The sequence below is a fragment of the Pagrus pagrus genome (assembly GCF_965226575.1).
Source record: "Pagrus pagrus genome assembly, chromosome: 11".
NCBI classification, from domain to species: Eukaryota; Metazoa; Chordata; class Actinopteri; order Spariformes; family Sparidae; genus Pagrus; species Pagrus pagrus.
In genome coordinates this window covers 30602264-30629723 of record NC_140195.1, presented here as the reverse complement: position 1 = coordinate 30629723, position 27460 = coordinate 30602264, and the positions used below count along the sequence as shown (strand labels likewise).

General features: G+C 41.0%; 1 protein-coding gene across 2 annotated transcripts; it reads right to left on the bottom strand.

Moving 5' to 3' along the window:
• Positions 1–1270: 1270 nt before the first annotated feature.
• Positions 1271–27460, bottom strand: mfn2 (mitofusin 2). 2 transcript variants are annotated; one of them, XM_084367851.1, is made up of 18 exons: positions 27092–27460; positions 23230–23411; positions 21917–22052; positions 21484–21646; positions 21275–21399; positions 20734–20842; positions 20420–20527; positions 18678–18831; positions 17953–18020; positions 16693–16814; positions 15113–15239; positions 14742–14846; positions 10988–11090; positions 9180–9400; positions 6753–6908; positions 3763–3959; positions 3437–3571; positions 1271–2320 (listed from the first exon to the last, which is right to left on the bottom strand). In XM_084367851.1, exons 2-18 carry the CDS (start codon positions 23405–23407, stop codon positions 2251–2253), a joined length of 2277 nt encoding a protein of 758 aa, XP_084223977.1. In that variant the 5' UTR covers positions 23408–23411; positions 27092–27460; the 3' UTR covers positions 1271–2250. The 2 variants fall into 2 exon arrangements, with proteins under 2 accessions (XP_084223977.1, XP_084223976.1); XM_084367850.1 differs by lacking the exon at positions 27092–27460 and adding an exon at positions 26910–26992.

Below are 27460 nucleotides of genomic sequence, written 5' to 3'. Positions count from 1 at the left end.
AGTCTGTGTTAAGACCCAATAATTATTGAATCGGAGCTTGGATCGGTACTGTAGTCTGAGACACTATTAGAGAATAGTGAGAAAAGTCTGGATAGTGAGTTTAACCTAACTTAAAAGAAAGCTGAAAATAAAGTTGCACCCAGTTTCTCCCATATGAAATTCCTTCTGAACTACATTCATCTAATTTAAGAGCAGAGTCCAACCAATAGTGTCAAACCGCGGGCATTGATTTGCTTTTCCATTACCAGTTTTACTGTGCTGAGTCATGTCTGTGGCCAATACTTGTTCAGATATCTGCTTTATTTTATACAGTTTCCCTTCTCAAAACGTATGCAACAGCTGTTTGTGCTTACGCCATTGGAAAACACACACTAAAGCTAGATCGAAGCTGCTCCAGAGGAGGAGAGGAGAGAAACCGACCTGATGAAAACTGTAACCAAAGAATTACCGACGGCTCACAGCCTCACACTGCAGCCTCTGAGCACTAACACAATAATCCGTCTCAGCTTCATAGAATGACTTTGAAAACGCCAAATGACTTGCTTTAACGAATTTTGCTTGTTTATAGAATGGATTACTTTTAAAAATCATTTCCATGAGGCTCTTCTTCTCAGCAGACAGACCACAGCCAATAAACTCAGCTATAATATTCCTCACACTTGCAGCTGTAACGACGTTCGAGCTTGAAAGTTTATCAAGTGCCGTTCTTTTATTGATACCACAAAATAATGCACTGAAGTGGTTGGGTGGGGAACCCATGGGTTAATGCATCTTTCCTCTTGTTGCATTTAGTATTTGACTGTAGCCATGTCATCAGTAAACGGTTATTAGTTCATCGGTCCACTCAGCCATCTTCTATTTCATTGTTTCTGTTGTATTCATTCAAAGTTTTACAACATACCTGCATAGTTTTTATTGTGAAAAAGTATTACGAATTCATATTTTTTCTCTTACATTTCATTTACTTAATAGGCTACATGAATATTCTAGCTGCAGGTCTAGATAAAAGGTCAAATATGTTCTAGTCACATCATTTCTACTTCTTCTTCTTCCCCTTTACTGGCAATGACAATGCTAACTTCATTTGAAACTTCATTTGAAACTTCATTTGAAACGGCTTCCTCCTCCTGCTGAGCAGGTGTAAACAGTGCTCAACTACATTTAGCATCAGTACTGGGATAGCCACATAAATAATTTCTGTTTTATCTCTCCATTAAGTTACTACTGGTGAAAGCGTAGATTTTGCTGCCTCATAATAAAAGCGTTTCAATAACTAGTTAACAGGGAAGTTTTATTGTCAAGAGTTTATAAGCAGTGACACATGTTCATCAACAAATTAGTGGAGCTTTGTTAGCAGCTATTCTTCAAGATAAATAAGTCTGATAATGATACATCAGTTTATGTTTTGCTCTGATAAGAATCCCTTAAATGTGGTTATTAAAGAACAGTGCCCAGGATATGTGCAGTGTGGGAAAGTTTACAGTGTAAACATGACTGCAGCGCTCTCTGGTGGACGCACTCTGTAATAGGGACACTGTTTCAAAATGACCCCAAACATCTTTGGCATGTCAATACTGACATCTGTCAGTGACAAGATGACATGCTGATACACATATCTCAATCAATTATTTTGCATGTCTTCAGCTGATTGTATTATTCTACACTTTATTTCCCTTGCGTGGACTGCCTTTTACTTAAGGATGGCACTTGTCCAATGTTCAAACTGTATATACAAAATCAAATCTACACAGGCCAAAGTGACAGAGTTAACTGGAATATAAATAACAGGACAGTGTGAAGCTTCTGACAGAAGGTGGTACAAGTCACTCAACAGTGCTAATAAGGATGCAAGGAGAGCTCAGACTGTATTTCTGTTCTGGAGTCAGATCTATCGGGTTCATTCTCATTTGCATATCAACTGAATATGAAAGTGCTAAATACATGAGCATCGGGAAATGCACTGAGGGGATGTTTACTTCGGATGTGGTTAAACTTTTCATGTTTTGGCTTTATTGAATAGCTGATCCTGTTTTTGACTTTTTTGTTTTAGTGTGACGAGTCACCAGCCAACCACAGGTCTCCGTCCTGAGCTCATGTTCAGGTATCCGTACCACAACCTCCCAGTACCCCCTTCCATTCATACCAGACATTCAAACCATCCCTTGTCTTCCTCCTGTTCTTTTGAGGACATTGTTGTCCCAGATGTTCTTCTGGTGTTGTTTAGTCTCTCAGACGGATGCTCTGACTGGTTTACTTGCTGTGGTGAAGGTACTGCTGGGTGAACATGTTGAGCTCACTGTCCAGCCAGCCTGCCTTGTTCCTAACAACAAACACACACAAAAACATATTAATAATATCCACATTTACTGTACCCAAGGTGCATGTCTGAAAAGGGGTTTTAAACACAGGCTAATGACAATGGCTATGCTGTGTAAATGATTTGAATGAGTGATCACAGAGGGAGAAAGAGGAACAAAGTATTTTTTCCTTAACTTTACTGCCACAGCAATTTCTTTAACCTTTGATAATGCTGGCATCATGTTTCAGTGTGAACCAGGAAAACCTCTGTCTATGCGCACAAACATTTTTACAACACACCAGTTCTGGGAGTAGGCCATTTTGGCTTATTAGAATGGAGGTCCAAAACAGAGGAAAATCTGCATTTTCAAATGTAGCTAGCTAAAAGACCCTGCACACTGTCCTAGAGGAAAGTTGACAGTTGTGACAAATTTGCGGAAAATGGAAATACTCAAGTACCTCAATATTGTACTTAACTACAGTGCTCGAGTGTATTATACTTAGTCACATAACATCACTGGTTATTCTACATTTTGACACAAAGATTTTTATTTTATACTGAAAATGTACATAAACATATATCAGCTCCATCAGTATATCACTTTGGTCTTTATCGGTCTCCTTGATTACTATTAATCGGTATCAGCCCTGAAAAAATGTATTGTTCGATCCCCAATATTAAAAAACGTACAATATGAAGCTTTTGGTTAAGTACAATATGCTAGAAGTTCAAAGAAGCACCACACCACAGGCTTTTTAATGAGGCATAATTATGCCCCATCACTAGTCTCAAGCATGCACAAGAAAAAAAAATCTTTACTTTTCACATACAATCATTCTTGGAACAATGTAAAGAATACTGTTCTCCACATTAAAACTTCACTGAGGAGCACTGAGGACTTAATCCAGCGCCGGGGTGGTTTGGATGGTGGGGTAAACCGTAGCCCCCAAAGGAAACCCACAAAAGCACGGGGAGAACAAACTCCACCCAGAAAAGCCCTGCTCCACCGGTTCCATCTTACTGCTCAGCAAAAGTCCTAACCACTGAGCCTCCGTGCTGCCCCAAGCATCTATTTGTAAACTTGTTCTCCTGTCTGGCTGTTTGTACATGTGAGGTTGAGTGTGGTGAGGTTCTTACCGCAGCAACTTAGCCTTGCTCTGCAGGCTGTCCAGCAGCTCAATCTTGCTGTTCATGTCAGTGATCTCATCCTCAAGGTTCTGACGGGTGACGTCTACCTGCTGGCAGAGCTGAGCAAACACACCTGCCAACTCCCTGATAACCACAGACAGAAGGGACACAAAGGTGATTAAGGAACATTAGACACAAAGGCATTTAATGCTTAATCATCCAATTAATTTGGGTTCTTCAAAGTATTCTTTCAAATCACTGATTAAACTGACATGAAAACTGAGGTGGACAGTAATGACTGTCTAACTGTGTGTGTGATCAGTTAACATGCTCACTGCTGGACTTGGTGGCTGCAGTTGGATCCGGTGTAGCTGACGATGAGTTGCAGCTTCTCGCTTGCGTAGTCCACAAATTGTCTCTTGAAGGCCCTCTCCTTGGCCTTGGTGGTCCACGTGACCCGCTCGTAGACATAGAGGAGTCCATACAGACCCACTGACAGGGCAATCAGACGCCAGCCCACTGCCTTCCAGATCTGCACACACCAACAAAACTTCAGGGGTGGGTGAACCTGCCTCCTCTCCCAATAACACAATTTGTCAGCAGAAACATAAGCTGCTATGCTCCAGCTCGGTCAAGATTACTGTTAGATGATGGTTTGTCCTGGTGTGCAGAGTCATTGGGGATTAGGGATGGGAATTGATAAGATGTTTATGATTACCAATTACCATTACAGATTCTGCTTATTGGTCATATATTTTATATCCTTATAGATCCTTTATTGAAGCCTGATCAATTTTCTGTATGAAAAATGTAGGCCTACAGAGGATGTCAGTGTCAACCCAACAGTTGTATTACCTCTGAGTCTGAGCAATGGCACTCGTATGTAGTGCCAAATACAGTCGTGATCAAAAGTTTGAACACACTTGTAAAGAGTAAAGAGTAAAGATGTATATCATGTCAGTCCTGAGTGTCAATGATTTCTACAGCTTTCATGTTTCTGTGATGAATGAGAGGAACACAAACTACTTTGTCACAGAAACATTCATGAAGTTTGGTTCAGTAATGAATTTATTACAGTCTTCTGACAATGTGACCAAATCTGCTGGATCATAAATATACATACAGTAATTCTAATATTTGGTTAAATGTCTCTCTGCCATTTTCACCTCAGTTAGCTGCTTTTGATATCCATCCACAAGCTTCTGGTCGTCCGCTGGCTGAATTTTAACCACTCCTCTTGACAGAACAGATGAAGTTCAACTAAATGTGTTGGCTTCCTGGCACAGACTTGTTTCTTCAGCACAGTCCACATATTCTGATGGGTTCAAGTCAGGACTTTGGGAAGAACCCTCAAAACCACAATTCTCACCTGATTTAAACATTCCTTTACCACTTCTGATGTGTGTTTGGGATCATTGTCATGTTGGAACACCCAACTGCACCCAAGAGCCAATCTTCTGCTGATGGTTTGAGGTTTTCCTGAAGAATTTGGAGATAATCCTCCTTCTTCATTATTCCATTTACTTTCTTTAGAGCAGCAGATCCACTGGCAGCAAAACAGCCCCACAGCATAATACTACCAGCACCATGCTTGACAGTAGGTCTGGTGTTGTTGGGGTTAAAGGCCTCACCTTCTCTCCTCCAGACATATTGCTGCTCATTGTGCTCAAACAACTCAGTTTTTGTTACATGTGACCACAGAGTTTCCTCCAGAAGGTTTTTTCTTTGTCCATGTGATCAGCAGCAAACTTCAGTCCAGCTTTAAGGTGCTGCGTCTGGATCAAGAGCTTCTTTCTAACACAGCAGCCTCTCAGCTCATGTTGATGTAAAACACACTTGACTGTGGACACTGACACCTGTCTTCCAGCAGCTTCTAATTCATTGCAGACTTCCTTTTTGGTGGTTTTAAGTTGACTCTTGACCATCCTGACCAGTTTTCTCTCAGCAGCAGGTGATAGTTTGTGTCTTCTTCCTGATGTGGCAGTGACACAACTGTGCCATGCACTTTATACTTACGAACTGTTGTTTCTTGGTTGATCTTGGGACCTGTAACTGCTTTGAAAAGGCTCCAAGTGACTTTACTGCCTTGTTCAAATCAATAATGTGCTCTTTAAGAGGCCATGCTACAAAGAACATTTGATTCACACAACTTTCTATAATCACCAACATTGATTGTTCTAGTTACTGTATGTATATTTTGATCCAACAGATTTGGTCACATTTTCAGAAGACCTATAATAAATTCATTACTGAACCAAACTTCATGAATGTTTTTGCGACAAAGTAGTTTGTGTTCCACTCATTCCATCACAGAGAAATGAGAGCTGTTGAAAACATTGGAACTGAAGACTGTTCTTTACAAGTGGATGTAAGCCACAATTGTATATGTCGCACAGAGAAATGTTTTCAGCATATTTCCAGTGTTTCCACCCTCGCCTGAAATCATCATTTTTACAGACATTACGGCTCAGTCCCAATATACCCATGCCCCCTCTAGTTTGCCCTACCCATCTGTTTTGCACGTTCACGTCAACATAGTGTGTCCTGATTCTTGTTGGTATAGAGTAGTATGGTGAGGTGTTGGGGCTACATGGCCCTAAGAATGGAGATTTTTCAGAGGCACACTTCAAACTGAGGGTTATGAGAAATTAGTCATATCAATGGCTTATGGTCTTTATAACAAGGATAAAAGAATTGCCACTAGTTTGCTGATGTCTCGGTTGCTAACTAGGTAGCTAGCTAATGTTACATTGGTAAAGTCCAATAGTGAAGTTGCTGTACTTGGCATCCCTCCTCTACTATCAGTGCAGACTGGCTGGGTAGGAGCATGGGTTGCTAACATTTGCCTATAAAGCACAGCTAGTGACCAGGTAATAAATGTTATTAAGTCTGGGGTCTTCATAATAAATAAAGTCAGCAGATGTGTATTATGTAATGAAAATGTATGCAGCAAACTGACCGTGCAAACTTGCATCATATTCACAGATCTACAGTCTTGACTCTTGTATCACACATTGTGTGATGATGAATAATTACTCTTTTTGCACATTATATACACATATGTGTTTTAACAATGGAATTTTCTATGATGAAATGATATATAATTCTTTTTTATATTATGTTTTCTTCACTGAATCCATCATTATTCTAATTAAACTTAAAAAAAAAAGCATAACTCAATGTTTGCTTACAAGCTTTTTTTCAACCACATCTCACTTTTTCCTCTTCCCTTCATCACATTTGACTTCAAGCCTTCAAGCCTTCAATCCTTACCATCAATACATCATTCATATCTGATCTAATGTGTGTATGAGTGTGTTCTCACCACGCCACCAACCACTAGGACGCCCATAGAAGTACGGGAGGTAAGGGAGGCAAGACCTGTCACCATGGAGACCATCAGCTCTTCCTGGGTCATGGAACTTTGTGGAAATGGAGGCATGCTGGTGCTGACTGGAGTCAGGGCCATGGTCCGAGGGACCTGCAGGGAGAACACAGCTGAGAACAGCACAGAGCAAAGAGGCTGGCTCAGAGAGCTGCTGAGAGTCCTACCTACAGGTGAAAGTGTTTTTGGGTGAGATACTGAAGCCAGAATTATTATCAGAAATCAAAATGAGATTGATGTGAGGCATCACAGAAAGATAGAAAATGTTGAAGTCAACACAGAACAAATATCTGCCTGTGAAATAAAACCACTGAATGTAATATAACAGCTGGTGAAAAGGAAAAAGAAAAAGAAAAAAGGGCTATCTTTATAATGAAGGATTATTAAACATCTTTAAAAAAAAATTGGTATATACAGTGTGGAAAATAAGAATTCAATGCGTCAACATTTTTCTCAGTAAATATATTTCTGATGGGGCTATTGACATGAAATTGTCACCAGATGTCAGTAACAACCTAAGTAAACCACACATACAAAGAAATCAAAACATATATGTCCATAAATTTATGTGTAATAAAGTGAAATGACACAGGGAATAAGTATTGAACACATGAAGAAAAGGAGGTGCAAAAAGGCATGGAAAGCCAAGAAACCAGCTGAAATCTGTCAGTATTTAGAAAGCAATCCTGCCCCCTATCAGTGCAAATTAATATCAGCTGGTTTAGTCCTAATTGATGGCCTATAAAAAGGTTTCTCATTACCAAGGTGTAACACAATGGGCATCTCATGATGGGTAAAAGCAAAGAGCTCTCAAGACCTTCGCAACCTTATTGTTTCAAAACATACTGATGGCATTGGTTACAGACGTATTTCTAAACTTCTGAATGTTCCACTGAGCACTGTTATCCATTATCCAGAAGTGGAAAGAACATAATTTCACCATAAACCGGCCACGACCAGGTGCTCCTCGCTAGATTTCTGACAGAGGAGTCAAAAGAATAATCAGAAGAGTTGTCCAAGAGCCATGGACCACTCGCAGAGAGCTTCAGAAATACCTAGAATTAGCAGGTACAGTTCTTTCAAAGAAAACAATAAGTAATGCACTCAACCGCTATGGCCTCTATGCACATTTACCGCGCAAGACTCCATTGTTGAAGAAAAAGCATGTTGAAGCTCGTTTAAAGTTTGCTTCACAACATTTGGACAAGTCTATGAAATACTGGGAGAATATAGTCTGGTCAGATGAGACCAAAATTGAACTCTTTGGATGTCATAGCGCACACCATGTTTGGAGGACAAATGGCACTGCACAACACCCCAAAAACGAGTGACGCCGAGATCGCTGAGCTGAGCAGCAATCGACATTACTTTGGCCACCTCTCCGAGGAACGGCATAAGGCTCTAGGCATCGGCATAAGCCGCTGAGCAGCAATCGACATACCTTTGGCCACTTTTCGATCTCGGCGCTACTGCCAAAAACACTATACCAAGTTTGGAGGTGGGAACATCATGGTGTGGGGCTGTTCTTCAGCATATGGTACAGGCAGACATATAATTGAAGGAAGGATGAATGGAGAAATGTACCGAGACATTCTTGATAAGAATCTGCTGCCATCTACCAGGATGCTGAAGATTAAACGAGGGTGGACATTTCAGCAAGACAATGATCCCAAACAGGAAAAACTCTCAATTGGTTTCAGAGAAAGAAAATAAAGCTGCTAGAATGGCCCTTTGTATTAACAGTGTAATGCAGTAACTTTAACAGGGCAAATGGGTGCAGATCAAAACAAGGCTTTTTACTTAAGTATTGTAGCGTGTAACTTATCCTGCACCAACTCATCAGTGATGTCAGCAGTAGCACTGTGTGCACAACTCTCAACTTTAATACATCACAACAACAAAAAAGGGAGGTGCCACCCTATGACACAGAGCTAATCAACTAATCCAAGGCACCTGCTAATTAGCCACATTCTGCTGGCTCTCTCCACCCACACCTGATAAATACAGGTCGAGTTGGTTTGAACAAAACCAAAAAGAAAAGTTGAAATTCATAAATCAGACCATACTGGCAAAACCAGAAACCTACCCAACCCTAACTGACACTGCAATTTAGTCAATACTGAACAAGTTACATTCTAATGGAAACGAGTGATTTACAACACAGAGTTTTCTGGATCTGACTTGAAAATAGAGCTAGATTTAGAGGAACTATACAAAAATGTTCCGGCAAAAGGCCAACTGTTCTAGTCTACTGTGGATGCTATCTGCCAAATAAGCCCAAGGGGGACAGGCCGGCAGATGTATTGGGAAAAACACCATTAATCAGTTAGGTCTGGAATAGGGGGTTTATGTTCCTGAAGGTGTTACCTGGTCGTTATAGCCCATGAGGGCTCGCCGGGTGTTCTTGGGCCCCAGGAAGCGGTTGACCAGCATGGTCCAGCCCAGAGAGAAGTGGAAGCTGATGTCCTCCTGAAAGTCACTGCAAAGCTTGTCGCAGGCCAGGTCATAACTGAGGCTGAAGCACTGACGAGGAACCAGCTTGTCCACCTGCTCTCTCACTGGGTTGGGGAGCAGAGGCTTAAGACCCTCTGCACACAAACATGGATAGCAAACAGTTTAATGTGTGTGGCTTGATAAAGACATATTCAGTGGTACACAGCATGCTTACATACATGTTTCCACATAAGGATGATACAGTCAACTTATTATAGGAGGTGATTTTAACACTGTTAGACCAATCAATAGACAGATCTACCACTGCAGGCAATATCAGACCATGGCATTCAGCATCAGTTTTAAATCAGTATATGGAGGAGTGCGGCCCTAATCATCCTATTTAAATAAATTATGTATTAAGAAATTTCTACATAAAATTATACTCCTCAGATAACAACCCAAACACTGATGACATTGATAAATTCTTAACAACTTTATAATAACTCCATCTCACGCAAGAACAAATAAACACTCTAGATGAACCCTTATCCCCCGAAGAATTTCTAGTGCACTAATAAGTATGTCCAATAACAAATCACCCGGACCAGATGGCTTCCCTGCTGAGTTCTACAAACAATTCTGGACTACCATTTCGCCTTTATTCATAGGAATGATTGATGAACTTTCAAGGTACTACAGAATACCTCCATCAATGAACAGCGCAATGATCACCCTCCTCTTGAAGCCTAATAAAGACCCCATTCATCCATATAATTAATTGCCCACCATCATTGATCAACAATGACAACAGGCAAAGATGTCCTCTCTTACCATCACTATTTGCATTATTCATTGAATTTTAAGCTATTGCAATATGCCAAAACAACAACATCAAAAGGTATTCAAACACCCACCACGGAACACAAAATTGTGCTTTACACAGATGATGTGTTATTACTACTTCAGAACCCTCACCAATTCCTCCAAGAATGCATTTCTGTTAAAAAATCATCTCTAGCTTCTCAGTAAATTGGTCAAAATCAACCATGTTACTGCTCTCAGTGTTTCCCACACATTGACTAATTTGTGGCGGTGCACCACAGAATCAACATGCCACATATTGCGTTTTGTTTTTGTTTGTTTTTTTAACGCTACTTAAAAATGCAGCGTATTCGTTCAGCTGCATTTCCTTTCCCTGCTCTCCCTCCGTCTCTCTGTCACTCACGCGTCTCACACACAGCCCCTCCCCTCTGTGCACACCACGTGTGTCTCCATGAAAACAAGATCATCCGTTGAAGTAAAAGCATAAGATTGATATTTGTGCAGACGGCTGGCGAAAGTCACAAGTTCACGAAAGTTTGGTATCTCCGTGCGAAACATCTCACTAAATCCAAATACGACTCTCTCTGGTTAGAAACTGAACAAGTTCTATGGAAAGGGATACCATTATCAGACCTCCCATATATCAGTCAACCCATCAAGCAGCACTACTGTTTTCAAAACATAACTCTAGCCTCAACTACGATAGCTTAGTGGAAAGCACTTCACTTCACAAATCCTCGGGTGCCCTATCACTCTGCTCACCAATTAGGAACAACACTGACTTTGGAGTCGATAAAGCATTCAACTTCATTACCTGGTGGTCACTGGCATTATGCTTGTAGTAGCCTGTGCAGTGATAATAGTAAACAGGTGAGTGGTTGTGATCAGTTGTCAGGTGTAAACAGAAGAAGCGTTACCGATCATGTCAGTTTGTGTGCCCTGCAGGGCACTGGTGATGGAGGTGGAGCACCTTTCTGACATGTTCTTGCCCAGGCCCTCCTCTATGTGCCGGTGGAGCTCCTAGAACAAAAGAAAGCAGTCACAACAAAGAAACAGTCAGAGAACTCAACTGCTGCAGTTTAGTTTCCTTACATGTACATGCACACTATTGCCAAGTCACAAGTGAGCGACCACTGTTTATCAGACAGTACTGAGACAGACAGCGGGTAGAATAGAATAGTCTTTATTGTCATTGTCAAGACAATGAAATTTTGTTCAAGCAGTCCTCCAGCTGCCTTGTACATATAAATAAATATAAAAATATAAAAGAAAGGGGTACGTCTCATTTGTCTTATTTGTCTTATTTGTTGTTTCCTGGCTCCTTGATTCTCACTTGAATCAGAAGTCATTCCTGTCGGCCATCTGGCAGGCTGTCCCAAAGCTCTTATTTGTGCTCTGAGGAGCAAGGATCAAGGACAGAGGAGCGATCTCTGGGGAGCGATTAGCATGAACACATGAGAGCAGCCTTCACAGAAGTCTTTCTACAGCAGATCAGACTGATCTGATACATCACAACATCACTGGTGTTTCAAACTGGAGTGAAAACAGGTTAAACTGAAGTGTGTCACCATCAACTTTTATGTCAGCCCGATTGTTTGTGAATAAAAGAACCACCAACAACTTTCACCATTTATTAGAAACATTTTTTCATGGTCTGTTTTACATAAGTGAAGCTGATCCTAACTGAGCACCAGGTTTGATTTGCTACATCATTTCAACTTGCCCTGAAACACTTGGCTTAAAATTAGTTTCCAGTGTTCAGGTCAAGACTCTGCTGTCCACTTACATCTGAAGGAGAAAAATCATTCCTTTGAGGACAACAACGTAAACAAGTGGCCCTAACGACTCTGAAACTCAGAGCTCACACGTGTCCTTAACAACTCTGTAAGGACACTCCCACACAGAGTTCAGAGTTTAGCTTGATTTATGCTTCTGCGTCGCGGCGACGGCGTAGCTACGTCGTCGACGCAGACCCCTACGCGGACCCTGCGCCGTAGCCTGACGTTCGCCTCCAAAAAATCCTGACTACGCGTCACGTCGACGCGTCGAGACGCGAACGGCAAGGACTGGGATTGGTCCGCTCAGACCGTCTTTCCGGCAGTTGCTTTTCCGGTCAACAGTATAACAACACCGCCAGTTACTTCTGCTGCTTGCATGCTTGTCTCCTATTGCTTGTGAACTCCGTGCTTTGTGAGATCCCAGCAGGGCAGGAGGAGTATTGGTGTTGTGCAGCATGTAGCTTGTAAGCCCCACACTGTGACCAGAATGCTACACAGCATATCCGCTCTGACCGCAACTGCAGTGCAAGAGAGCAAGAACCCCCCAAAAAACCAACCCCCCACCCCCCCTCGCGGCTTGGCGGTGAATTGCAGACCAACGCGTTCCCTCGACGCAGAACTTCGAATGCTCAATGACGGCGTCGGGTAGACGACGTAACTACGCCGTCGCCGCGACGCAGAAGCATAAACTAGGCTTTTGTCTTCAAGAAACTGAAACAAGTCCAGTTGCCTACGATACAGCACTTAGTATGGTATGTTGATGTTGATGAAGGTTCTCAGTCATCCAGGTCATGGTAATTCTAAGTGCTGTATCGTAGGCAACTGGACGTGTTCCAGTTACTTGAAGACGTTTCACCTCTCAAGAGAACTTTCCTTACAACCATCACAAGTTGCGATGCTAAAACATGCTGATAAAATAACTAACAAAAACCTAACAAAAAAAACTCTCAGTAAAATAGCAGCTATGATGATAATAAGGTGAATAGAATATCCATTCTGCATTTGATTTAGTTGCATTTTATTTTAGTTTATTTCCATTTAATAATTCAACTAGACTAATTGAGATTAAAAGGTATTATGATTTCAGGTCAAATTAGTTTTTTGCCCTTTGGAGAGACTGAGGCCGACTATCTGTACATGACTTATATGACAGGTCAGAATTTTGTACGCAACTTCAAGAAAATTAAGCAGAGAAAAGTAATGAATGCTACAAATTATTTTAAATTGCTTGTATGTGCACTTAAGAACATATCTGTTTGTAGAACTGGTCCTTGCACACGGCCATGACTCTAGATTAGTATGACCTGTCAGCATTGCCATTCCTATTAATAGACTTACTAATAATACTTACTAATTCTTTGGTCATCCAAGTGCTCTGCATCTCTAATACAATGCATGTAGATTAGGTGTTGGGATGAGGTTCATATTTACAGCTCTTGGACTTTGGGCGAAATGTTTTCTGGCCTGTATTTACACTACTCGACAGTAAAATGGAAAGGCTCAGGCAGAGCAACATTTTTGGCTTCTGTGCCGATTAAAAGAGATTGCAGAGCTGAATGAGTACATCGTGACTCCCTCTAGACTGCTCTTAGATAACACAGATTACATGGGCTTTATACAGGTTCAGTGATCTGTCACAAGGCCAGATGTAAGCTTTGCACTTGAGGGTGGAAAACATTACCATGCTATCCTGTTGGATGCAGGAATTTTTCAGGATACACACACAGCAACATTATCACATTCATAATCAGGATTATACTTAGTCTTGTTTTAACTCACTCTTTTATCCTGATATAAATGTGACATTTCAAACTAGAGACCCTAGGCAGCCACAATGACAGTGTGGAACACACAGGGTCCTACAGACTGAGGGGTAATTGTTACGACGTTGTTAGGTTTTTCCGTCTCCTCCTCTTAGAGGGGCGGAGACGGAAAAACCTAACAATATCGTCATTCCTTATGTTGCAGGAATATCTGAGAAACTCAAGAGGCTCTTCAGTAAACATTAGGGATGCAATGGTAGAGTTTTCCCACAGTTCGGTATGCATCACAGTTTTTGGGCCACGGTAACGGTACGGTTTCAATATCTTAATATAAAACTACTCACACTAGCAAAGGCAATATTGCATGTAAAAATAATTAACAGCAGATATAGTCAAACCACAAACCTTATTATAAAAAATTAACACTTATCTTAATTGCCTTCCATAAAAAACATATGCAGTATCCAATCAAGTTAAACAGGAAAACATTATTGTAGTATTGTACTGTATTGTATTGTTTGCCTTTGTGTATTGTTCTGAGTTCCCTCCAAGACAGCTTAACAACCATTCACACCTGGGCTCACCTAGCCCTCACAACCCACATGAAGGCCGGTTAAGTCAACGACCCACAAGTGGCCCTAACGACTCTGAAACTCAGAGCTCCTTAACAACTCTGTAAGGACACTCCCACACAGAGTTTAAAAGCTTGCAACTCTCCTCCAGTTAGTCAGAACTGAAGAAGCCTCTTGGATGAGAAGTGAAAAGTCCTCGAGAAACTGAAACACGTCTAGTTGCCTACGAATAGTTTGAACTAAAGATGTCTTTACATGAATTCCTCACAGACATAGGAAAATATATATATATATATATATATATATATATATATATATATATGTATATATATATGTCATGTGGACTCTACGGTTACCCTTTGGCCAATCAGCTATTGATAGACAGCACCCAGATCTGATGTGCTTTTAGCTACATCTGTTGACAAGCCAACTTGCCAAAAGTACAGTATGACAGATCTGAATGAGCAGCGAAAATATTGACAGACATAGACGGACAGAAGGCTTGGAGCTCTGTGAAGCTCACACAAACTCATATGAATTTGTGTGTGTTAAACTCACATTCTTGTAGACCTTGAGCACCACTGGTGATGGGTGGAAGTCCATGTGGAAGTCATCCACTAGCACATGGAGCTTCCTGATCTCCTCTGCCATGGCATTAGATACCTGAACATGAGCAGAGAGCGGGGGTGAAAACTACTTCCTTTTCAGGAGTTCCCTTAAGCTTTCACTGCAGGACAATCACCCTCCGCTAATATTTCATTTGTGACACATGTTGAACTTGAAATTGAAGATGTTTTTAACAGGACTACTTATGACTATTATTATTTGATTAGTGAGGAAATAATTAAATCCCACAACTCCATCAGGAAGCTGTTCTGCTGTAGATGCTGAGAAGTCAGGTGTGTTATGATAGCATGCATCATGCTTACCTGTCTCTCCACTTCCTCAGTAATATTCTTAATCTTGGCCTTGCAGTCCATGGTCAACAGGTCCAACTGCTTGTCAATGAACTCTAATCGGTCCTGGCGGTCCTCTTTGGTCTCAAGGCAGTAGACCCTGCACACATGCACACGTACACACACGTACACACACGTACACACACGTACACACACACACACACACACACACACACACACACACACACACACACACACACACACACACACACACACACACACACACACACACACACACACGAGTGTTTGTTGTGTTTGTTGTACATGGCGTCCGTCACAATAAAAACTTCCACACCCAAATGAACTGTGGTTACAGTCTGAACTAACTGACACCCCTGTAGGCTGAATAACCGGAGGAATAACAGCTTAAGGTGTTGATGAAGGTTCTCAGTCATCCAGGTCATGGTAATTCTAAGTGCTGTATTGTAGGCAACTGGACTTTGAAATTGGACTAACCCATTTCTAACTAGTGGAGAGTTGCAGCTTTGCAGGCTGGGTTGCTAAGACTAGGTGAGCCCAGGTGTGAATGGTTGTTAAGCTGCATAGCATTTGGCTTAGTGAAAGAGAGCAATGGTGGCTGTGCTCAGAGCAGACAGCTGTTGTTGATCGCAGCAGAGGGAAAGTTTAGCAGTGAAGTTGTCTGGTCAAAGACGGTTGTTCCAGTTTGACATAGATGGATTCTTTTACTCCTCTTTCAAACCAACTGTCTTCTGTGGCCAAGATGTTTACAGTGTTGTCCTCAAAGGAATGATTTTTCTCCTCGAGTGGTTTCTCAGATATTTCCACGACATAAGGAATGACGATGTTGTTGCGTTTTCTCGTCTCCTCCTCTGTCTGCTCTGGATCTTTTAGATGTTTTGACAAAGGTCCAGTTTGGGTAGCCACAGGTTTTAAGTGTTCCTCTGATGTGCTTCTGTTCTTTCTCCTTCCCCTCTTTGTGGGCACGGTCTCAGCCCGATGGTTTAGGGTTCTGATGACCCCCAGTCTGTACTCCAGTGGGTTGTTGGACAGCAAGTACTGATCTGTGAGTAGGTTTAATGTACACTTCAATGTTGAGGCTTCTGTCTTCTTCAGTGTGTACTGCACAGTCCAAGAAGGGCAGACTGTCTCAGGTGACATCTTCCCGTGTGAACTTCATGTTATTGTTCACAGCATTTATATGTTCTGTGAAGGCTTCCACTTCCCTTGTTCTGACTGTGAAGGTAATCAAGGCTCTGCTCTCAACTTCTTCCATGCAGAGGTTGGCTACTATTGGGGACACCGGTGAGCCTATGGCACAGCTGTGCTTCTGTCTGTAGAAACCTTCACTGTACTGGAAGTAGGTGGTCATCAGACAGAGATCAAGTAAGGCATAAATGTGGTCTGGGGTGAAGTTGGTTCTACTGGACAGAGGGCTGTTTTGTAGCAGGCGTTTCTTCACCATCTTTACCACTTCTTGAGTGGGAATGCATGTAAAATGTGAAGTGAAATGCAGATGCAGTTTCCATTCTTCAGTTTGCATTTACAGTTTCTGTCAGTACACATGTACAATCTGCTTTTAATACTTGACTCACCTCTGCTCTTGTGCAGCAATGTGTACAGAATCCATTATGCGGCGCAGGGCCTCGGAGATCTGTTTGGCCCTCACGGTGTGCTGCTCAAACTTTGTCTTCACCGCAGACTGCGAGATACACTCCTACACACACACAACAGACACATTAAGTGCAGCTAAGACTCACTTCTGATATCTGATTTACTTATTTCACACAGTGAATAACCTAAAGTGAATAACCTAAAACACCTGTAACTCACATTTTTAAAGTTAAGTCAAGTAAAAGCCAAGAACGGTCTAAGTTTAAGTACTTACTAGTTCTTTTTGACAGGAACACATCACAACATTTGTGTAAATACGCTCTAAATATTCTACCCATAATGTGTTTAGCCTAGCTTAGCACAAATATTGGAGGCAGGGGAAAACTGCTAGCCTCTATCCATCTAAGCTGGACTGTTTTGGACACACGGTCATAAATAAAACGGATACCTAATAAGATCATGGAATAAAGCACCAATAGATCGTAGTAATAAAACTAACAGGGACCTAAGAGTACGTTAAGTTGTGAACCATTAAAAAAACCCATTCATATTTTATTTCTACTTGTTACATGTATGAGTATCTTGTTAAGGTGCGTTCACACCGGACCTTTTATTTTTGTCGCTGTTGCTCGTGTCGCTCCAAAAAAGTCGCTCGGTTGCTCAGCTGCAGTCGCTGGTCGGCACAATTCAACAGATCGCTCTGATCACGTCATTCAAGCGATTCCAGTGAATTTCACGTTGCTCAGAGGCGCTCATTTCTTCCCGTTTTCAACGGTATACGCGGCTGACAACGGCCCAGTTTGACGAGCTGTTGGCGAGAATCGGAGGCAGGATTGCCCGGTTGGACACCAACTACAGGCGCTCCATCCCAGCTGAGGAGCACCTGGCCATTTGTCTCCGGTGTGTGTGTGTGTGTGTGTGTGTGTGTCAACGTAAAGCCGGCTTTGCTCTTCCGGACGTTACGTTTCCATGGTTTCAGTAGTTGTCATAGTTACACATAGATCACGGCAGCCAATCAGCGCTAAGCGACAAGCGTCTGACGGCCAGAGACTTGGGGTTTCTCATCTTGAGCGACAGAACGATTGAGTGTTTTTTCGCGCCGTCGCTCAGACGCTGTCACTCAGAGCCCCATCGACATTTCGCCGTCGCTCGTTTGCATTGACTTAACATGTAAACTTGTCGCCAGCAACAAAAATAAAAGGTCCGGTGTGAACGCACCTTTACACTTATGAGTACCTTACCTCAAATCGCCTCTCAAAGTTCTGGAACTCAAACATTCTTGCTTGAAAACCCTCTGCAAGAGCTCCACCTAAAACAGAACAGCAGGCTGTAACACTGTACTTAATTCCTGACTTTCAGTGCTGATAACAAAATAATACGATCAATGAAATGATCAGAACCTAACTTTGAGAAATAAATGCATTTCTCTAGAAAACGTTTTCATTGATTAAATGTTACATTTTGTGTATACACAGGCAGCCGTAGAGAAAGTTTAAAAAAATAAAATAGTTAAAAACTTTAAAATCCGGGACTATCCGATTAAAACATATGTAAACATGATCACAAATCTGAACAAACACTTGATGTGATCATGCTGTACTTCAGTTTCTTCAGGCACTTTGGCTGGTGTCAAAGTACTGAGGTGTGATACCCATTACTACCTTAGCATATGGTTAGTTTACTACTTCAGGCTAATAGTCTTTTGTTAAATATACTGTACCAATCACAAGTACAACTAAGAAATGATTTGAAGACTCACTATTTCTCCAACTCCTGGAGTAGTGTGAACAGCAGACTCGTAGTGTAAACCTGATAAATCCACAGTCACTGTGTGTCCTCACAATGCGAGGACACACAAATCAGTGATGATCAAATGTGCATTGTGTGATTTAAGTCACAGGTAGACTTGATGTGATATTGATTTAAACACATTACTTTTCTTTCACATATCTTTAATGATTCACACCTGCTTCAGGCATTCCTTGAGCCTTCTGCACACGAGCCTGTAGTACTTCCTTAGCAGAGACAAAGAAGATGCGGTCACCAGCCTGGGCTCGGTCTACCACTCCCAGCTCATCAACCAGGAAATTGGTGCATCGTTCCATATGCTGCCTGCGGACCTGACACAGCAACAACACATTTCATTGAACATGAATTGACCATAAAGACTTACTACTTTCTACTTATGCCTTCTACTTAAGTTTTTTTTTACATTGGAGCTGACGATTCTTATTTTTGTTTGTTACTGTATCTCTCTAGAACACAAATGTTAGTGAGCTATAAAGAGGCTGTCCTTGCCTTGCCTTGCCTATTATTGCTTTGACCTCTTTATGAATATTCAGTCCTACTTGTGAAGGGTTTCAGTAAGTGTTGTGTTTTTATCCTGCATCTGATGGTGGCTGTGTAACAGTAACGCCAGGTCGTCTGCATAGTGTAGATCATCCAGCTGTGTCCACTAAACCCATTGGATTCCGTTCTTTCTTTGTTCAGTTGTTGTTTTCATTACCCCGGTCGATGGCTAGTAGAAACAACAAGGGAGATAAAAGACAACCCTGTCTGACCCCTGCCTTTATCTGGAACTGGTTGGTAACCTGTCCTTCATGTATCACTCTACAGGTCATATCTACAGGTCAGTACCTATTCTTGACAAGATTCACCAGCTTAGTGGGCATTCCATAATGTCTCAGAGGCTCCCAGAGACTAAACTTGTCCATGCATTTATCTTCAGCAGACTGGACTACTGTAACAGTGTCTTTACAGGACTGCAGCTGATTCAGAACGCTGCTGCTCGAGTCCTAACAAGAACCAAAAAAGTAGATCACATCACTCCAGTTCTCAGATCTTTACACTGGCTTCCTGTCAGTCAAAGAATAGCTTTCAAAATGCTGCTGTTGGTTTATAAAGTGCTGAATGGTTTCTGATCTGCTGCTTTGTTATGAACCATCCAGACCTCTGAGGTCGTCAGGTACAGGTCTGCTTTCAGTCCCTAGAGTCAAAACTAAACATGGAGAAGCAGCGTTCAGTTATTATGAACCACATATCTGGAACAAACTCCCAGAAAACTGCAGGTCCGCTCCAACTCTCACCTCTTTTAAATCAAGGCTGAAGACCTTTCTGTTTGACACTGCTTTTCACTGAAGCAATGTCAAGACTGTGAACTGCACTGTTACTTTTATTTTCTAGTCTTGTCTCTTTTAAACCTATTCTATTTGAGCCTACTTTCCTGTGTCTTAACTTGTTTTAATGTTTTATTTCTTGATGTCTTCCTACTTGTTTTTAATGTCTTTTAAATACATTTTTATGCCCCTGTAAAGCGCTTTGAGTTGCCTTGTGGCTGAATTGTGCTATACAAATAAACTTGCCTTGCCTATCAACATGGCTAGATAACAATGGCGGTAGCTGAGAAAGTTGTAAACCTTGATACAGGATATAAGTCAGGGAGTCTAGAGGCCTGTGAAGCAAGAGGTGATCCTCAGTTCACTTCTAGCAGACCTTGCTGGAGTGAGGAAGATGGTAATGCCAGTTAAGCTGTTCACCTGCCTAATCTATGGCTACCTCTGAAACCGGCAGCATGGAGTATTAACGGCTGCTGTATTGTAAAACCAGAGCCAAACACCAGTCCATGCATACACCGCACAGAAAAAGCATGCTGCCATGTTTTTAACTTTTATGTGTTTCAAGGTGTTGATGTTTTGCAATTTTACTGACCTCCTCCATGTATTCGGGTTCTGAGGCTGAGGCGTCCCAGCGATTATTGAGGATGAAAATATTTGGACTGGAGAGTCGCTCATTGACCTTGTGAAAGAAGGACTTTTCCTGTCGAAGACATAATTTACAACAGTTTACAACAACATATCAGGATACAACATGCAATTAAAACCCTAGCATTGCACTGACATTTACAACGACAGTCCTGTAGTTAACTCTACTTTTATCTCATCATACAACACTTTACCCAGTTCTGGATGTGAATGACAGCTACTGTCTCAAACTACTACTACTGCTGCTTTGTCACGTCTCACCGTCTGCATAAGTGTGGACTCTGAGTTGGCGACCAGAACAAACACATCCGCATCCAGGCAGAACTTGTCGATCCAGCTGTCGAGTTCTGTGGTAACATCGATTCCTGGGCTGGAGGGGAAAACAGGAGGTAGAGAAAGTTAACAGAAGTCCTCTGCAAGTAAGCATTGCAAGGCAAGAGAAAACTAAACTAAAATATCTCCCTGTTATAAACAGTATCTGTAGATTTTCAACTGAAGTCTTACAACTTAATGCATCTTTGCCTGATAACAATGCACAACATTTCCAGACATGTGGAGTGTCAACTGTTAGTATTCTCAGTCAGCTGATATGAAAAAAAGACCCACATGCACATGAATCACATTATTGGTAAAAATGTTATACATTCAAAATATTTCATGACATTATTAGTAAAGTTATTAAATTATTGGGTTTTATTACTTTTTCGATCAAGTTATTACATTACCAGGCGTTACATTTTTCAGGAAATAACTAAATTATTGGGTCTATTAAAGTATATAATAGTGTTAACTTGTGTCTGACCTGTCCACCAACACCAGATCATCCCTGAGCAGAGCACACTTAGCTTTAGGCCACATGACACAGACCAAACTGCCGGCATCAAGGTCCTCATCCTGGTGGAGAGCATGGGCCAGCTGATTCACCGTCTATAAACACACATGTCAGCATCAGATGGGTTTACACACACAGACCAACATTCCATTTCCACACACTGGAGTTGAGGAGGAGACCTTTATGCTCTTCCTCTCCTCAGAGCCTTCAGTGAGGAGGAAGGCCTCGTTGCCATCTGTGCCCTCCACCCTCAGGAAGCAGTTGGTGGTGTGTCCTATGCCAGATGGCAGAACCTTGTCACACAGCATAGCATTGATCACTGAGCTCTTCCCATTACTCGTCCTACAGAACAAATGAGATGGGTGTCAGCATTGCCTCATCCCATTTTACCTTCAGTCTTTCCACAGATTTATTTGTCTTTAATGTTTAATCTTCTGGTTTCATGTTAAATCTAATATTTGCAGATGTTTTTTTACAGCTCAGATAATTGGATTTAACAGTAGTTTAATAACCCAAAAAGAAAGAAAGAAACGTAGTTAAGTTATTTTGATTTAATATTGATAAAGGAAGTTTTAAAACTAGAAAGAGAGAGTAACAAACAAATTTACATACCTCCCAAAGAAGACCACCTTCATATGCCTGCGGGCGAGCACTTCTCCGATCCCTGCCACCTTTGCAAGGTAACCACGGACCTCCTGGACCTGCTCTTCTGTGGTGACTGGGTCCAGCTCATCATTTTTGTAAGTATCTAACATGTTGAGGTTATCAGACATCAGACAAAAACTTTAGTCCATCAGTTGTGTTAAAATATGTGTATCTTTTAAACTAGATGCAAAGGCTGGGTATTGATTGAATATTTTCCGTTTCAGTTCTGATACCAATAGGGTTGGGCGATGACTGCCGAATTGGCATATGAGCATGTCTACAGTGAAACATCGTGATGGGCGATGCCATCATTGTTTATGAATTCTCAGCAGCGTGTCCCCTCAGTGTTGTCGTAAGAGAGAGAGAAAGAGTGGCCCGCGGGAGAAGAAACACTGCTGCCACAAATTTAACCGATTGTCTTGGGTTCACCTAACTGAGGTGGTTTGATAAGAAAATAATGAACGGCACATGGAGACATAATGTTAGTGCACTGAGCAGCAACATACTTCTTTTCATTTCCTCTCCCCACATATCACAAACAAAAACAACAACTCCTGCACTACTCTGAGGGGACACGCCACTTCATTGTGCTCTCTGGTGGGGAGCCTTTTGAATCACGATGTTACGATGGTCAGGGATATGTAGTCTACTAATCGCCCAACCCTAGATACCAAAGTTAAATTATTTTTATTTGACAAAACATTACATTTGGCAAACAAAGCAAAATCTTGTACAAGCTGTACAAGATATTGGTTTAAATTAAATTTAATGATTTAAAGCAGAAACTATGTGCAACATTTGGAATCTGACCAGAAAAAATTGTAGGGAAGTCAAAACAGTAGGCTTCCCCTCTCTCTCTTTGTCTCTCAAAGTGATACTGAAATGTATCACCATCCCCCATTGTTTATTCAGGGAAAACTGACTGGGCGTTAAGCTTTTTTACGGTAATACCCTGATTTCACATTCTTATGCACTACAAGGATAGAGATATGGTAACAACTACAGTAATAACAATAAAGTAATAAAAAGACAGAATGAAGAGCAAATAGTTCAATAAAAGCAATAATTAGCATGTCTGACATAGTGATACTGATAAAAACAGTAAAGAAAAAGAATAATAGTTAAATAATAAAATGTCAATTAAAAACAATAAATAACACAGCTCCAACCTAGGATTGCCACAAGTGGCCAGGGGGGTTAATCAGACATGAGACAGACATGTTAAACTGCTTTCAGTTTATCATAAAGCGGCACATGAGAGGTGTTAGCATGGATGTTACCTTCCAGAAAGGAAGCACTCTCCTTGATGTAGGCCCCCAACTGTTCAAAGATCCCATTGATCTTCTTCTTTGCTGTGACAAAATGCTTAAGCGGCGATGCATTCACTTCCGCCATCAGTCTCTTATCTTTCTTGCCGTGGACTGCGTTGCTGTTGGGTCTTGGGAAAACCAGAGACATGGCACTGGGGGATAAAACATCAAAAGCACTCACTTAAACTTAACACATACTTATAAGCATGCCTTAAAAGAGCATAAAAGAGCATTTAGAGCAGAAATAGTTTTCAATATCTAAAAACCTTCACCTTGTCACTGTAGATTGGATTGACAAAAGTAAAGCTTAAAGTGAGCTTGTCAAAACTAGGGCTGATGTATCACTTCAGCATTAGCATTGTGATGTGCGCAAGGCAGCCCAGGACCACATCATTATTGTTTATATATAGAGGAGCCATTTTATACACATACACAAGACATAGGCTAATAATATGGAGGACCACAAGTGTCACGGAAATAGTAATAAAGCATTTAACTAATTGTACAATAAATATAGGCATTAATAAATTAGTTTATTAGTTTAAATTAATTTATGAATCTATTAATAAATAGACTAAATTACAAAGTAATTCATTATTTGATATTTTAATGGGCAATAAAAACAGGAATTATAAATAGAATTTACAAATGAAATATGGATCCATCAATAAATAGTTCAAATTAAAAAGGGATTTCCAAAAACAACATTTACCAGTCAATCAAGTACATCATTTAAAAATGCATTTATAAATTCATAAATAATAATATTTGAAAATGCAGTTTAAAAAGACAAATAAATAGCTGGATTCACAAACTGAATTTAGAATATTTAAAGGCATTTAAAGGGCAATTTCCTTTTCTATCTGCATTTTCATTTAGCTGCTGCTTTTCCTTTTCCTATTAGCTGTTCAGTTTGCTCATTCATTTAGCCTTTCTATGACACTTTGGTCCTTGAGCTGGTAAAACGAGGTAAAACAATGCAAATTAGCTGATGTAACAAGCTCTCTGATTGTTTAATGTCAGCTGCAGACGTATGACATGCCTGGATGCGCATTTGAAGCAAGCGCACTAGAGACTTCCACCGACCGAGCCGGCTAACTTCCAGTTTAGCGCTTGGCTAGCTTGAATGGGGATAAAATAATTTAATGGTGCGTATTGAAAAATTTATTTTCAAATGCCTTTTCATAATTCTTTTTTTTTTAACAACAACTTGAGGTTTTTTGCATGTAATGTGATTTAAATGGAGAAAACCTTTTATTTGAACCTTTATTCCTGTGTACAATCATTTACATAATGTGTTAAGAAATTTAATTAAAAAGTCTTACTGGGTGCACCTTAGTTATGTGCCGGTGCAGTCTAAAAGGTTAGTCGAGAGCCCTGCACAGTTTCATCACGTTCACTTTCACCTGTTTTGGGAGTCATGTTAAGATAATGCCAGTAAAAAAAAAACAACTCTAACTGATTTTGCTGCTTCATAGTAAAAGCTGTGAAGAAGACATGAGAAATTAAATGTGTTTATCATTGAATTAGGGGACATTTGTCAGTGGCTATTCTTTGATAATACTGAGGGCAGGAAGGAGGCCTATTTACAGCTGCTCCGTTGACCACTATTCAAGGCAAGCACACCATCAGTAAAAAACACTGATTCAAGCAGGTAGCCCTGTTGAAGTGGAAATGCAAATTCCTGCTGCACTGGGCTAAGGTGCCAAGTCACAAGTCACACCTTGTCAAGCCAGAACGTGTGTATAGAAAAGCCCGATAACATGCCACTTCATTGACAATGAAAGGAAAAAAACAGCAGGTTGCTTTAAATACACAGGGGAAACATGGATCCAACACTGAGGAATACATTAGTGGAAGTGACACTAGAGGTGAGCCTTAACAATTCATCAGCATCTGACTGCAAGATGCTACTTTAGGATGAAGGGCCCCATCAGAAGAAACAAAAACTGTGGTGCTGACATGTCTCTTAGATCCTTCTTATAAGAATCATGCATTCCTGTCCATTTTGTTTAGCTCGTGTGTATACTAGGGATGTAATGGTACACCGAATTTTACAATATTGATTAAAAAATACCGCGATACCGTCATGGGACTGTGACAATACCCACCAATCTATCATGTTTATTTTGCTTGTGAAGCTTGTGGATCTAACAAGCTCTATCGAGCTCAGTGAAGTCATGACTTGTCACACCGCCATTTTTGTGAACCCCCCAAACGAGCCTATTGTGTAGTAAGATGCTTAGTGGTGGTGATGTTGAAGTCATGCGACTGTTCTGTAGTCTGTTTACAGCCTAACATTAGCTTTTTTACTTCTAGCGATAAAATTTACATTTCGAAAATCACAAAAGTGGTGTTCACTTTTAGTTTTTTTTAGGCGTGTTAGCTCACTCCTACTTAATCTGAATGATGCCGAATGTATGTACACAACCAAGCAAGCATCTGACAGGAGCGAGCACTCACCTCGCCTGCAACATTTATCGATTAAGATTGGATTTCCTTTGGTTATCTGTCGTTTCCTCACCTTTCTCTGTGTGTGTTCAACCAATAAGTTTCATGTTCTTATCCTAGTATTGAGACTGAGAAAGGAATTGTTTCTAGCTGTGGCCATGTCTCATGTCTGGGAGGTAACGGATGCAGTAATCATGCGCAAACATTTGCAAGCCATGCCTCTGATTGATTAACACTGTTACTGGGTGACAGTAATTGATTGCCACATGATCCATGCTGGTTTGGTGTCTGTTGTTGTGGCATGTAAATTTATTTGATAGACATGCCCTGTGGTACGCTGACTTTTGTGCTTACATAGGAGCAAAATACTTTGGGGTTAATACCAAATAGGTGCCTAATCCTGCCCCTTGTCTGATTGTGAGGATGAATCACATTACATTTACTAATTAACCTACATTATCAGGCAGGCTATCCCAAACACATGAAGAGCTATATTAGTGCCAAATGGAGATGGCATTAAAGGTAAACACGTCCCCTTCTTTTTATTGTTTTTTGTCATTAAAATATGTTACCTCACATCGATGGAGTGAATAAAGGTGGAATCATGTTTAGAGTGGAGTTTTACTTTTATTTGTAATACAATGCTACAATAACCTCACAACATACCGTGAAATAAATGTCCTACTGTCCAATATCATCCAACACAAAGAACAGCAGCTGTAATATCTGCAATCCACAGCTCTCGGACAGTATTTACAAAAACTGAACTTCATGAGCGAATCTTCTATAAAGCAGTCACGATATTAACAGGAGAGCTGTTTTACTGGACTGCAAGAAATGTTACGTTAAACAAAGTAGTGTCTATATCTATGTCTGTACGTGCGATCCAAGGCCATTACTCAGCTGTGACCTTTCACACAGTTTGAGGATAACGCAGTAGGAACAGTCTAAATGTCTTATTTTTGTCTTTTAAAACCCGGGCATTTTACTACGTGTAAAACAGACCAATGTTGAAAAGCAACACAGACACGTCCAACAAAAATGAGTTCACTTAAATAACATCAGTGCAAGCTAGCCTTTGTTAACATGCGTCACCTAGCTGTCAAACACCGAATTCTAACATATCTTGTTAAGGTCTATATCTATATCACTCAAGGGTCAGTCCTTGCCTTTGTGTTAACGTTAGTGTACTTTTTTACCTCAAGTTCCCGACTGTTAGTCCTGACTGACATGACAACGCGCTGAGGGGGGACAAATCCATGCTCCATTACAAGCTAACCACCCTTCCAGTGAACTTGGACTAAGCAGCTAGCTTTAGCTAACGTTACTACAGTAGCCTGCCCAGTGTGACGCTGACATTTGTTTCGGTTTCGTGACTTACCGTGGATGGGGGTCGTTGCTCACAGATAATCCTCTTGCATCCTGGCCCCTTGGCTTTTGAAATGTCTACAAGCTAATGTTACCAACGTTAACGCTTCTACGCCACCGACTGTCAGTAATGTCCAGCTATCTATACTAAGCGAAGGCAGTGGCGTCACTGTGTGGGACGAGCGAGCCTTGTCAACACACTGTTCTTTCGTTTTCTCTTCGGCACTGGCCGGTGGAGGTTGGTAAGATCCAGGCTTCGCCCAAAGCACAATACCAACGACTTGAGTGTGTCCTCAAGATATTACCATGGACCTATTACTATATATTAGATATATATTAGATATTACGCTTGAAACAGTGCCTCCCCTTCTTCTTCTTCTTC

Bases quoted from the DNA above. Each gene is read 5' to 3' on its own strand.
- mfn2 (XM_084367850.1), bottom strand. From the start codon at position 26,971: ATGGATTTGTCCCCCCTCAGCGCGTTGTCATGTCAGTCAGGACTAACA. The intron at 18,021-18,677 runs GTGTGAATCATT...GTTCTGTTTTAG, and splicing joins TCAAGGAATGCCTGAAGCAG to GTGGAGCTCTTGCAGAGGGT. The intron at 3,572-3,762 runs GTGAGCATGTTA...TGTGGTTATCAG, and splicing joins TGCAGCCACCAAGTCCAGCA to GGAGTTGGCAGGTGTGTTTG.